This window comes from Semicossyphus pulcher, unplaced genomic scaffold (genome assembly GCF_022749685.1).
Source record: "Semicossyphus pulcher isolate SPU_LCO1_2020_fin unplaced genomic scaffold, fSemPul1.0.p SCAF_21, whole genome shotgun sequence".
NCBI lineage: Eukaryota > Metazoa > Chordata > Actinopteri > Labriformes > Labridae > Semicossyphus > Semicossyphus pulcher.
In genome coordinates, this window is record NW_027211695.1 from 22965001 (window position 1) to 22979513 (window position 14513).

At 44.7% G+C, this 14513-nt stretch overlaps 1 protein-coding gene across 1 annotated transcript in view; it reads right to left on the reverse strand.

The window, feature by feature from the left end:
• nfxl1 (nuclear transcription factor, X-box binding-like 1) overlaps nt 1–14034 on the reverse strand; it is a 21768-nt gene extending 7734 nt beyond the window's left edge. The window contains exons 1-17 of the mRNA XM_069672145.1: nt 14004–14034; nt 12874–13067; nt 12571–12759; nt 11537–11646; nt 10927–11057; nt 10030–10074; nt 9212–9345; nt 8882–8967; nt 8599–8674; nt 8079–8176; nt 6895–7009; nt 6635–6759; nt 6419–6541; nt 5190–5280; nt 3168–3288; nt 2937–3093; nt 1204–1295 (exon numbers count right to left, since the gene is read on the reverse strand). Coding sequence (XP_069528246.1) covers nt 1204–1295; nt 2937–3093; nt 3168–3288; nt 5190–5280; nt 6419–6541; nt 6635–6759; nt 6895–7009; nt 8079–8176; nt 8599–8674; nt 8882–8967; nt 9212–9345; nt 10030–10074; nt 10927–11057; nt 11537–11646; nt 12571–12759; nt 12874–13048 — 1868 coding nt within the window. The 5' untranslated portion in view covers nt 13049–13067; nt 14004–14034. The remainder of the gene's footprint in view (nt 1–1203; nt 1296–2936; nt 3094–3167; nt 3289–5189; nt 5281–6418; nt 6542–6634; nt 6760–6894; nt 7010–8078; nt 8177–8598; nt 8675–8881; nt 8968–9211; nt 9346–10029; nt 10075–10926; nt 11058–11536; nt 11647–12570; nt 12760–12873; nt 13068–14003) is intronic.
• Between the last annotated feature and the right edge of the window lie 479 nt (nt 14035–14513).

Sequence of the window (14513 nt, forward strand, 5' to 3'; positions counted from 1 at the left end):
CTGTGCAGCGTCTCTGTTCTGGATGTCTGACGTGACGCTGGAGGACGGGGAGCAGCTCGTTCCTCCTCTCGGCCTTCACACACTCATCATGCTGCACTTTGTAACTCTGTAGTCGTGTTGCTTTGCGGCGCAGACGCAGGGGTCATGACCTCTGTGCTGATTATTGTTTCTTCTTCACATCACTTAAACCTGAAACACCTCCAAACAAGCGCTGACGAGCCGCTTCAGGGGACCAGCTCTTCGTCTTCCAGACGTTTGACTTTAGTTTCTCCGACCGTCTCTGTTGTTTACTCTTCCACTCTGTAAGGTCGGCGCTCATCACATGACATGCCAGCTCCCCGAAAGTGAAGCCAAAACCTCTCCATCGCCCCCTGGGGGAGGGGCTGTTTGTTTAGGGAGCGCCTAATTTGACATGCAGCAGAGTTTTCTACGGGCGGAGCGTTTTAAACGTCGATATCACCGTCAGTCATGTTGATTTAATCATGGGAAGACTAAATCATGATCAGGAGTAATATCTGAGTAACTGTGCAGCTCTACTACACCTGTGTTCAGACAGAACATCACAAGGGGGCGTGGTTTACACAGGAAGTCACAATCAATCACACAAATATTGTGTCCTGTAAACTATCATTCACTGGCAGTGAGTTTTCTGAGCATGAATTGATTTATTGTTGGAATTAATTAGAAATATATTTCTATATCTGTTTCTCATTATTTGTGCTGTTAAATGTTTGTGGACACAAAGCAGCCTGTACAAAATGTTCTGAGCACACATCAGATCTGGAACAGGATATCAAGGTTACACAGAAACACACACACAGTCAGTCCTGTTTGTGTCTGTTGGCACAGGTATCAACACACACACACACACACACACACACACGGTTGATGTTGGTCTTTCACTGCGTCACAGAGCTGCATGCAGCTGGCAGAACACAACACACACACACACACACACACACACACACACGCAGCATGCAGAGTGTTTTGTAATCTCAGGTGAAATGATCCATGACAGGACTACAGAGACCTTGTGTGTGTGTCTTTGTGTGTGTAAGCAGGGTTTATGTGTTGGGGGGTTGTCTGGGTAGCACATGTTGGAAACAAAGAACCATTTTAATGTTGTAAGAAGTGTTTATAAGAGTGTTTGTTAATGAGACTCTAACGATTCTGTCTTCTTCATAACATGTGTGTTTGACCTACGTGGGGATGGGGACCTGACACGGCGCACACGGCAGAGCTTTCTTCACAAATGCCGGTCCAGACGGCTGCTCCCACGGACCGGCTAACTGCACCTAGATCACATCAAGGAAACATGTCGTGTTCAGAAAGCAAAACATCCGCAGCTTCTCCAGACATCATTTATTCTGTGTGGGAGGTTTTCTCTGATTAAAAACACAGGAAACATTCATTTATAAAACTGACAACTGAGACAAGATGACCGAGACCTGACTCAGCCCAAAGAAACTACACGTCTCACAGCTACGTTAGCTACTTAGCAGCTACAAGCCAGGCTAAAGCTAACTGTATCAGCCCAAAGACAGTACACATCTCACAGCTACTTTAGCTACTTAGCAGCTACAAGCCAGGCTAAAGCTAACTGTATCAGCCCAAAGAAACTACACGTCTCACAGCTACGTTAGCTACTTAGCAGCTACAAGCCAGGCTAAAGCTAACTGTATCAGCCCAAAGACAGTACACATCTCACAGCTACTTTAGCTACTTAGCAGCTACAAGTGAGGCTAAAGCTAACTGTATCAGCCCAAAGAAACTACATGTCTCACAGCTACGTTAGCAGCTACAAGCCAGGCTAAAGCTAACTGTATCTGCCCATAGACAGTACACGTCTCACAGCTATGTTAGCTTCTTAGCAGCTACAAGCCAGGCTAAAGCTAACTGTATCAGCCCAAAGACAGTACACGTCTCACAGCTACGTTGGCTACTTAGCAGCTACAAGCCAGGCTAAAGCTAACTGTATCAACCCAAAGAAACTACACGTCTCACAGCTATGTTAGCTACTAAGCAGCTACAAGCCAGGCTAAAGCTAACTGTATCAGCCTAAAGAAACTACACATCTCACAGCTACGTTAGCTTTAGCAGCTACAAGCCAGGCTAAAGCTAACTGTATCAGCCCAAAGAAACTACACGTCTCACAGCTACATTAGCCACTTAGCAGCTACAAGCCAGACTAAAGCTAACTGTATCAGCCCAAGGAAACTACATATCTCACAGCTACGTTAGCTTTAGCAGCTACAAGCCAGGCTAAAGCTAACTGTATTAGCCCAAAGAAACTACACGTCTCACAGCTACATTAGCCACTTAGCAGCTACAAGCCAGACTAAAGCTAACTGTATCAGCCCAAAGAAAGTGCACGTCTCACAGCTACGTTAGCAGCTACAAGCCAGGCTAAAGCTAACTGTATCTGCCCAAAGACAGTACACGTCTCACAGCTACGTTAGCTACTTAGCAACTACAAGCCAAGCTAAAGCTAACTGTATCAACCCAAAGAAACTACACGTCTCACAGCTACGTTAGCTACTTAGCAACTACAAGCGAAGCTAAAGCTAACTGTATCAACCCAAAGAAACTACACGTCTCACAGCTACGTTAGCAGCTACAAGCCAGGCTAAAGCTAACTGTATCAACCCAAAGAAACTACACGTCTCACAGCTACGTTAGCAGCTACAAGCCAGGCTAAAGCTAACTGTATCAACCCAAAGAAACTACACGTCTCACAGCTACGTTAGCAGCTACAAGCCAGGCTAAAGCTAACTGTATCAGCCCAAAACAAAACAGATAAACCTGTCGATCAGTGAGTTTTAGAAGATGCTGGAAGGTGGATTTGTTTACCCTTAGACACAGCCAGGGTAGGTGTTTCCAGACTTGCTAAGCTATGCTAACAGCTGCCAATCTGTTCCTCTGAACTAGCAGTGTACCTGTTGGGACTTGACCAGCACCAGGTCGTGGCAGTGCTGAGGGCAGGTGTGGCTGCAGCCGGGCAGCAGCAGCAGGCAGGTCTGTCTGCAGGGGGGGCAGGGCCCGGGGTGGCAGCGGTGGGTCTCTCTGGTCGGGTGGTGGCAGGACGGAGGACACCTGGAGGAGAGTGACGGTCAGTGAAGGTTGCAGCAGGGAGGGAGTCAGACAGGTGTTGTCCTATGTGTGTTTACCTGCAGGTTTCTTTGCAGCGGGGAGGTTTGGTGCTCCGCTCTCGCCCACAGGGGACTGCCAACACCGTGGAACCACACGCACACCTGACCTCCACCGACTCCGGACAGGGATAACAACTACCTGTAGGACAGGTGATAGAGATTTAAAGTGATAGTATTACAGCAGTGATGTTTTTTGATCCATTCCTCAAATACTACAAAAGCTACAGTCATCATTTTGTTCCACAATGAAACTGCAAAGATGGTCTAAAGTTCTGATGAGGCTGATGAAGATGAGACTGTGATTCCTCTACAGAAACAGAAACTTTATATCTTACTTTGCGTCTAATACCCGGTTCACACAGCGTAATATCTGCCCTCTTACAGGACCGGGTCCTCTCTGAGTGTGACACCAAAGTGGGATGTTGCTTGCAGTCGCTAAGCTCCAATGAACCTGAAAAACCTCATGATGCTAACCCAGCTAACTACATGAACTAATCTTTCTCTGTGAGCAAGAGTCTGTCTGCAGTTTCTCAGGTGTCACTCTCTCTGCTAAGAGTCCCATTAACATCACACACCAGCAGATGTATTTATTAAACTGTATAAAGTTTAACTCTGATCCGCTCTGCGTTCCAACTAATTACCAAAGTGTACACACACAAGCACGCACACACACAGGCCACAGAGTCAGCTGTTATCTGCGTGCCGATGTATAGGCGGCGGTGCGACCTTCTATCTCTTCCCCCCTGAAAGGTCAGAGCAGCCAATCAGCACGCAGAGGGACAAATAAATTGACTCTAATCTATTCAGCCAATCATGACGCAGACGGACGCATAAATTGTCCTTTATCGTCCAATCAGGGAACAAAAGACGCAGGAAGCTGTTATTCTGCAAACAAAGCACACACACACACACACACACACACACACACACCCTTAATGAAAGGGATTAATGATAATGATGTCTGACAGGAAGCAGAGGTCAACATTTTCCCACACACACATATTTAATTTAATTGTGTGTGTGTGTGTGTGTGTGTGTGTGTGTTGTTCAAAGCTATCAGTTGGAACAAATGTCGGCGCGTGCGCGCGCGCACACACACACACACACACACACACACACACACACACACACACACACACACACACACACAGAGGTGTTATGGGTCAGAATTTTCCTGGATTTGACCTTTGACCTCCCCCCAGCTGTGACTCCCTCAACAAATCAACACTCATCTGACAGACAATGATGTGATTTGACTTCCTCTCTGTGTGTGTGTGTGTGTGTGTGTGTTCTATAACAGTTGTGTGTGTGCGTTTTATAACAAGTGTGTGTGTGCGTGTGTGTGTTTTATAACAGAGGCCCTTCAGCTTATGTCGGAGGACTCTTTAGGCTCTTATTTAAACACATACAGCTTTGAGGTGTGGCGTCACACGATCACGTTTGGAACCTGTGAGCTCCAAGTGACAGGTGCATACAGGTGATGTTAAAGACACAGGAAGTGGGTTTTTGTAGCCTGTGTATTGTGTATTAAAGTAATCCAGTGATAGCTGTCTGTTCATCTTGGTACACTGCGAACAGGAGATGCTAACAGCTTATTCGGCATGCAGTTAATAGAGATACTTTGACACTTGTGTTAAAACATAACATGGGGCTCAGGTTGTAGCTTAGAGCAAAGTCATTGACTTCATCGCAACATTATACTACATGTCTACATACTATAACGTGTGCTGAATTAGCTGTTAGCATCTCTTGTTAGCAGTGTCTGAACATCCACGAGCACACTGCTATCACTGTCTTAGTTTGACACTGAAGAAACTCTTTAGGCTAATTAATCAAAAGTAAATGACTTGTACAGTAATCCTGCTGCTAACACACACACACACACACACACACACACACACACACACACACACACAAATCCTCATTCTATTGATGGATAGGGAGTGAAAACGCTGGCAGCATCCTTAAGGCTAAAAGCTAAAGACAAAGGAGAGACTATTAGCTATTAGCATCGTGTGTGCAAGTGAGTGTGTGTGTTACCTTGATGACAGCCGGAGGGACACTTATGGTTGCGGCAGCCCAGAGTCCGACCACAGCTCTGGTCACATGGTGGGCAGTTACCAGGGCAACACTGAAACACAAGGCATCAATAGGAGAATAAAACTCTTAAGAAACCTTACTTTTCATTAAGTTGACAGATCATTCCCTCCAACATACGAGCCTGTGTCTGCATTTTACTGCATCTTCACCTCACATGGAAACCTCAGCAGTGACATTAAAAAGACTAAACACTGAAAATGATCCTTTAAATCCGTACAGATGTTGTTATCAGCTGGGTGTGTCTAACAGCTCATCCTCATCACAGTCGAGCCGTCAGTCAACCTTTAACGTTCAGATTGGACTCAGATTAGACGGCATCAGTGTGACATTTACACCACGGGAGACGCACCATCCAGAGCCACAGAGCGGGAACACATCTTCATGATCTGAATAACAGAAACTAACCCTGACCAGTTTGGACTCGTATTCAGACACACTTTGACATTTGGATTTCTCTTTCCTTTCTGAGGCTCAAGGTGACTTTATTGTTTGCAGCTGCATGTTTGTTAGCATTCCAGTGTTGTTTCCTCTTCAGCTAATTAAGCATGCATTTGATTGAGCCATGGCTAACTAACTGACTCCAACATTATACTTCCTGTTTCATGTTCAGGCTCTATTTGTGGCTGACCAATGACTGTATGTAAAGATGACACATCTCCTCCTCAGGTGGGCTCAGTCTGCAGCAGAACAGCTTCTTGTGTCGGTCTGAAGCAGATATTCACGCTGATGGAAAGTTCAATGACTGTAGTGTTAGTGTTAGTTACGCCTCCTCTCGCCGTTCCTCCTCTACTCTGCTACTCGGGAACAGAACGCTGCAGGAGCCCCATTTGTCCACAGAGCTGTCAATCATGAGGCCACGCCCCCTTTTTATAGCATCAAATAACTAATTAAAAGTAAACTTGTGAGAAAAATGAACACTGTGACATAAATCAGCATGATAAGAACTAACTATAATGACAGAAACCATGTTTGAGAAAAATGTATTTGACGTGTATTTTGATTTTATAGTTTGACTCATGTCCCATCTGTTAACATGGAGGAGGCGGGCTTTATGAGCGATACTGCAGCCAGGCAGCAGGGGGCGCTAGAGAGGGTTTGAGCTGACATGTCGGCCATCTTTTTATACAGTCTGTGATATAAAGCAACAGACAGATGAAGTGGGGACTGACCTTCCTCCTGCACTGGTGTCTCTGGCAGCTCCTGGTTTTGGGACACTTGGAGTCACACAGGTATTCTTTATGACACGGCATCAACTTCCTGTATTTACCACACCTGCACTCCTTCTCCACCTCCTGAGGGACACACACACAGACAGAGTGTGAGTGTTTCCGTTCGTGTTTCTTTGTGTGTTTCTCAGTGTGTGTGTGTGTGTGTGCGTGTGTGACCTGTCTGCAGGTCTCACAGCTCCCTCGGTGACACCTCATTGAACAGGTGTGTTTTCCACACGACAGGCGGCGGTCGCACGTGTCACCACACGGCATCACTTCCTCTGTGCACGGCAGAGACGACTCTACGCACACACAATCACAAAGAGTGACATTTAGAAAACAGCAGCAGAGAGTGAGACAGGTGAGCAGATAATACTGTCTCATTCACAATCTTTACTGTCTGTGTTCACACTGAGAGACAGGATGGAGGGTCTCACTGGTCTTGCCGCAGGGACAGGATCTACTGACGGAGCGAGGGCACGGAGGACAGGCTCCATCATGGCACGAAACCTCACAGGTGTGATTCCCACAGGAGAGGAGAGAGCCACACACCTGAGAGAGGGGGAGGAGGGGGGGAGGAAGAAGAGATAGAGGAGGCAGTGGAGGGCAAGTATAGAGAGGAGGAAGGAGAAAAAGGAAAGAGGAGTAGGAACAGGAGGATGGAGGACAAGGAGGACAGAGGAAGGAGAGGGAAGAAAAGGAGCAAGAGGACAAGGAGGAGAAAGGGAGGAGAGGGAAGAAAAGGAGCAAGAGGACAAGGAGAACAAAGAAGAGGAGGAGGACGGGAATAGGAGAACAGAAGACAAAGAGGAGGGGGACAAGGAAAAGGAGGAGGGAGAGAGGTGGTAGGAAGAAAGAGGAGGAAGTGGAGGCAGGGGGAGAATAGTATTATTACAATATTATTGCAGTATTACTACAGTATTATTGCAGTGTTATTACAGTATTATTGCAGTATTATTACAGTATTATTGCAGTATGATTGCAGTGTTATTGCAGTGTTACTACAGTATTATTGCAGTGTAATTGCAGTATTATTGCAGTGTTACTACAGTATTATTGCAGTGTAATTGCAGTATTATTACAGTATTATTGCAGTATGATTGCAGTGTTATTGCAGTGTAATTGCAGTATTATTGCAGTGTTACTACAGTATTATTACAGTGTAATTGCAGTATTATTGCAGTGTAATTGCAGTATTATTGCAGTGTTACTACAGTATTATTACAGTGTAATTGCAGTATTATTACAGTGTAATTGCAGTATTATTGCAGTGTTACTACAGTATTATTACAGTGTAATTGCAGTGTTACTACAGTATTATTGCAGTTACTACAGTATTATTACAGTGTAATTGCAGTATTATTGCAGTGTTACTACAGTATTATTGCAGTATTATTGCAGTGTTACTGCAGTGTTATTACAGTGTAATTGCAGTATTATTGCAGTGTTACTACAGTATTATTGCAGTATCATTGCAGTGTTATTGCAGTGTTACTACAGTATTATTGCAGTATCATTGCAGTGTTATTGCAGTGTTACTACAGTATTATTGCAGTGTTACTACAGTATTATTACAGTGTTATTGCAGCATTATTGCACAGTAGTATGTGTGTACTTGTACCTGCTGACAGTTCCACTGGGGGGCAGCGCAAGGTCTCTCTGCTCTCTCTCGACCACACGCACACTTCTGAACACTAACTCTGGGACAGGGGGAGCACTCTGACACACGCACACACACACACGCACACACACACACACACACACACACGCACACACACACACAGTAAGTTATAGGCCATTATTGCAGTAAAATCAGATTAAGAAATGATAAGATAAGATAATCCTTTATTGATCCCCGGGGGGAAATTCAGGAGTTGCAGCAGTACACAGACAAACAATAAAAAATTAAAAATACGAGGTATACAGCTGTTAGAAGGAGTAAGTGACATTTATGGGATAAGTGACATGGTATGATGGTATGCAGGATGAGGTAATACAGTATGGTCTGAGGTGTAAGGTTTACGATACGGTACAATATAAGGTGCAGTATAAAGTGCGTAATAAAGTAATGTAATGCTAAAAATTGCTGTTAAATGTGTGTGTGTATGTGTGTGTGTGTGTGTGTGTGTGTTTGTGTGTACCTGTGTGACAGGGCTGTGTACAGGTGTGCTGCTTGCAGGGTAACAACTTGCCACACTGCTGCTGACATGACCATGCCTGGAGAGAGAAGGACACACACACACACGCACACGCACACGCACACGCACACGCACACACACACACAGTTAGCATCTCAGTGATGTCCAAAACAAGCTCTGATTGGTCGTTTCAAGCTGTCAATCATCTCTCCTGGCCTGTGATTGGATCATTTGTCATTGGCTGCAGAAGAGAATCAAAGTTTTAACCTGTATCTTTCAGATTTACCTTGTTGCTACAGCGACGGGGGAGGGGCTTAGCTTTGCCACACAAACAGGACACCGACACCATCTTTGGACATGGAGGGCATGGACCTGAAAACACACACACAAACACACACACACACACACACACACACACACACACACACACACACACACACACACACACACACACACACACACACACACACACACGTTACACACAATGATGCAACAAAGACAGCAACAAAGACAGCAACAGAACAAACATCAAACCATCAGGTATTCAAACTTCACTTGTCTCCTGCGTGTGTGTGTGTGTGTGTGTGTGTGTCTGTGTGTGTGTGTGTCTAGTTACCAGGGTGACAGAGCAGCAGGCAGGTGTGTCCACAGGTGGGTTTGAGCTCCTTCTGACAGACGGAGCCGCAGGAGTGAGGAGCCAACCAGGGATCAGCTGGAGGATCCTGCAGCTTCCCACAGAAACACACGTACCTGAACACAACAGGTGTACACACACACACACACACACACACACACATAGATAAATTACATCACTGAATGCAAACTAAACAGCTTATTTCTCTTATCTGATCCTGATTATTTTGTTAACAATCCCTTTTTTCTATAGAAGGTCTATAATAATAAATACATTTACATTTACTGTATATAAATAAAGTCAATAAAACAATGAGCCCAATGTGACGTCTTTTATCCACTTTGCTCAAAAGTAAGAAAAGAAAAGCTGCATTTATGGTCGCAGCAAAAAAGACTCTTATTTTGAAAGAGCCCAGCTGCTTTAAAGTGTTGATAGGATCTGAAGTCTGACATCTGCACTGATCAGATCAAAGTCTGAGCAGGAACGTGAAGTGTGGAGCCCCCTGCTGGAGAACAGCAGCACTGACAAACACATGATACAGAAGGTCAAAGGTCAGGCTTTACATCCACAAAACAGAGAGATCTTTATACGTTTGACCTTCAGGCGTCTGTGGATGTTTGTAGACTTGTTCTGCTGTTGGTCCGTACAGCCACAGGCTGGTTAAACTGGGCTGCACTACAGTGAAACCAGCTCATATTAAAAAGCTTAGGTGGATTTCCTCTGGTGGAATCCAGCCTGTGAACTTTGTACACGCTCAGGTTTAAAACCTTCACTCGTACAACAGATGCAGGAGAACGTACCTGTTGGGCGTGGCACTGGGAGGATATTCTGCTCGACACTTTGGACTGCAGAGAGAAAACAAAGATGATCAGAGGCGATGCTTTTAATCACCAGTTAGTCTTTTAGTTTGTGACAGAATGTTTGAGACATACAAGTAAATTAAAATCAGATGATCACAGCATGTTTAGATCTGTGAACTTAAAAAGGTGTCTGTTACTCCCTTTCACACCTAAATTTAGCACGTTGACACGGGTTTTCCCATTGCCAGTGGAGTATACTCCTGTCGGTCTCTTTTCTGCTGCGTCACCGTCTGACGTCACAGATGCACCTCTGATCAGAAGAACCTGTCCCGCCTCGCTGTCTTACCAGTGTTGCTGCGTCTTACACGAAACAAAGAACAAATTCTCCGTTGTATGCTGTTCTTCTGTATTTACGCAACAGCGGCCGGAACTTCTTCGGAGATTAGCACGTCGACAAGAGCCGAGGCGATAATTTCCTGGGTCTACTGCAGAGTCATGTGACCCGGGTCTGAAGGCCGATTGTAGCCTTCCCACAAAGCAAGAAAGCCGGGTGTTAGCGGGTTCTTTGACCAGTGGGAAAGCGACTTTATGTCTGACTGTCAGGAGGAGAAGCAACCTGACAACAGGCTGATCCACTGTCATGTGTTCTTATATTAAAAAACAAACATGGACGCCAACAAGCAGCTTGTTTACTGTCAATAAGCAACAATTTTACTGCTGAAAAGGTAAAAAATAATAATCAAAAGACAGCCAGAGTTTGTTAAGATCCTGGATGGTTAACTTTAATAACATAAACTTCAACAGTTGTTCAAACTTTGGCCCCTAAAAAATGTCAGGACTTTCCAGGAACACACTGTAACAGTGTCATTTCAAAATAAAAGCTTGTGTTTTCCTCACCAGGGCCAGGGATGCTGCTTCTGACCGAAGTCTTCATCAGTGACGGAGGAGACGAGGAAGGCCGAGTCTTTGGCCCATTTCTGAATACAGGGCAGGTGGAAGAGAGAGAAACAGCTGGAGCAGCTCCACACCTGCGGGGGGGAGGGGGGTTAGGATTAAAAAATAAGACAAATGAAGACGCCATCTTGGACATCAAAAAATTATGTTAGGCATTTTATTTCTGACATTTATAAACGGAACTAAAAATTGCAAGCTAAAATCCCTGTTTTTCTGAATGGAGTCTGGTGTGTGTGCAGAGAGCGATGTAACGTCTGTGTGTGGTTAAAACAATCATCTTCCTCTGTAACAAAAAGGTCTATCTCTGTAGGGATCCTTTCTGTCATGTTGTCACACACTTAGAAGAACAATCTGAGCCTGTCAGTGGAAACAACAAGAACTTTTAGTGGACGACCTTTGACCCATAAAGGATTATGTTGCAGCCATCACAGCCTGTTTCACTGCTGCAGGATGAACACATCTACTGGAGACGATCACACACTGAAATAGTGTGTGTGTGTGTGTGTGTGTGTGTGTGTGTGTGTGTGTGTGTGTGTGTGTGTGTAAAACTCACGGCCTGTGTCCTCTTGACGGAGGCGATGCAGATCAGACAGGTGAGAGCTCCAGACTGAAACAGGTCACTGACGTACTGACCAGTTCTGACGAGACCTGTGACATCACCACCTGCAGACAGACAGGCAGAGACACAGACAGGCAGAGAGACAAACCTAAGTTACTTGCTGAGAGTTAGCTGCTCTCAGATGGAAACTGCTGGCCTGACTTCCAGCTCCCCTGAAGCTCACAGATTAACATGTTAAATCTGTCATTTAAAACTGAACAATAGTAAAGTTGTATATAAAAATAAATACATACGAGGTTTCTGTGTCTAGGTCAGTGGTTCTCAAAGTGGGGGCCAATAATCATAGCCTGGGGGTCCGCGAAATAATAATCAGTCAGTTCCGGGTGAGCAGAGCGGAGGACGAACGGCGAGAGGAGACGTAACAAAAACAATCACTACAGTCAGTGAAGTTTCCATACCTGTGAACTTTAACCTCAGACCAACACAAGAAGCTGTTCTGCTGTCTGTGGAAGTGGCACAGGCCGCTTCACTCGCCGATCTCTACTGCGCGGACTCTGTTTCCATATGACGTCACCATCGCAAGATGGCAGCGCCTATCACAGGGGCTATTTTGGCATCAATTTCATACAATGGGAGCAGATGGAGACATGTTGTCCATCTTTATATACAGTCATTGGGTAAAAATAGTGATTCTCCAGTTCAGGGAAAGGGACGCTTTGACATACAGTGATTAGTTTAATCTGTGTCATAGCAAGCCTTTTCAATTTGACTAAATTGAGAATAAAACAATTAATGCTTAAAAAATTATCTTTAGAATAACTGATAAATAAGTCATTACTAATCGGAAAATTATTTATAGATTAATTGACAGCCCTAAAATGGTAGTAATGGTAATATGTTTAATCGGTGTTACGATCATGAGGGTGTCCTTGGAAAATGTTCTCCCCTGTAAGGGAACCCCAGCCCCAAAAAGTTTGAGAACCTCTGGTCTAGGTGACCTGCTGTTGCTATGGTAACACCAGGCTCACCTGTCTGGTTGGTGTAGGTGGTAAAGGTCGACTCCAGGATCTTCCCCCTCTTTCCATCCTTATGCTCCACGGCATCATCCTCATCGTCTTCATCAGAGGAGGAGGAGCTTATGCGGCTCTCCACCAATCGCTGAGCAGCTGCCTGATTGGACTTCCTGATCTCCTCGAACTTGGACTGGACGGACGCACCTATCAATCAAAAGAAGAGAGGCAGGTACATAAACATGTGTCAGCTGATCTGCTGCTTCCTGATTGTATTTGTATGTGTGTGCAGGTTTGCTCTTATCATCTGTCTGTGCTCACCCTGTGGAGGTTCAGGTGTCGTCGCAGTCTTCGTCCTCCCTCCTCTTCCCGCCCCCCACGCTCCTGTTGCGCCCCCTGGCCTCTCTCGCTCCTTCTGCGGGGGTCGTGACCTTTCACCCTGACTCTCCTGGCCCCGGCCACGCCCCCTGCCCTGCTGTCGCCAGGCCGGCTCCATGGCAACCGCCTCTGAAACTCTACAGGTGGGGCATGAGGCAGTCAGGTATCCCATTTTCTTTAAGTGTTCATAGCACAGCATAGCCATTGTGTGTTCTATCTGTATTCATGATGTGTCGTATAGTGAGAAAGAGTAAGGTTTCCAGGGCTTTTGATTTTAGTTAGAGTGAAAAGCATCATTTTTTTTCAGCAGAATTATCTGTCTCACTACATTTGACTCTGCACATGCCCAATTCAGGTCCTGTAATAGTTATATGTTAGTTATAGAGGCACAACAGAATTCAATTAGCAGATTTTTGCCTGGAGTTTGGTTTGCAGGCAGCAGAACAGGACATGTTCCCACACTGACCAGACTACAGGCTGTATGTTCACATCTGGACTCTGTACATGTACAGTGGGTTTAACAACAGGTCTCTCTCTCTCTCTGTCTCTCTGTCTCTCTGTCTGTCTGTCTCTCTCTCTCTCACACACACACACACACGCACACACGCACGCACACACACACACACACGCACACAAATAAAATACACACACACACACACACACACACACAGAGCTGGTATTAACCCTAGAACAGACCATTATTCTGCTGTTTGTCAGCTACATATGGTGTTGTAGCAGCTACATAATGTATCACAACACTGCAGTAATCTGCAATGACACGTAGTCTGACATTATGACGTATAAAGTGTTCCGGAAAATTCTAGAAAACCGTTATGATCGAGCTGACTGACGTTAACGTTCAAGTTCAGTTCAAACTGTTCTTAGCCGGCTAGCTACTATAAGCTAACTAACTCCTGTCTTCAAAAAATAGCCATAAAAACACTTGGAAACAAACGTCACGTCCGGTATGCAACAGTTATTTAACTGTTAATATCTCCCTGAGCGGTCGTAAATAAAGTTAACGTTTAAAGACAGACAGAACAGTAATTTAAGCAGCTTTCTGAGTAACATACCTCAGCAGTCTGCAGCAGTGGAGTCTCTCGATGGTTGTCATGCGCAGAGTTCCGCGGTGCATGCCGGTACTTGTAGTGTAAGAAGCACGTCCAGGCAGTAGAGCACAGTGGCGGTTTAGGGGTTTTTCTGACTATAAAACTACATATCCCACAAAGCACTTGGACACGCAGGCAGTCCGACGTGTCATCGGCAACAGATGGACGTTTCATTCATATTTTGGACCATAGACTGTATTAAAAGATATATCTATATATATATAGATATATATATATCTACATATATGTATCTATACAATCATTGTTCTGGACCCCAAAAAACATGGAAATGTACATTATAACATAATTATTGTACTATTTATTATTTTATTCAGATATATGTTTGTATTATTATAAGTGTATATATTGTTAAATGTGTTAAATTCTAGGACAGAAATGCAGGACTTTATTAATTATAGACAAATAAATAATACTTATTATTATTATTATTATACTTCTAATAATACAAAGAAT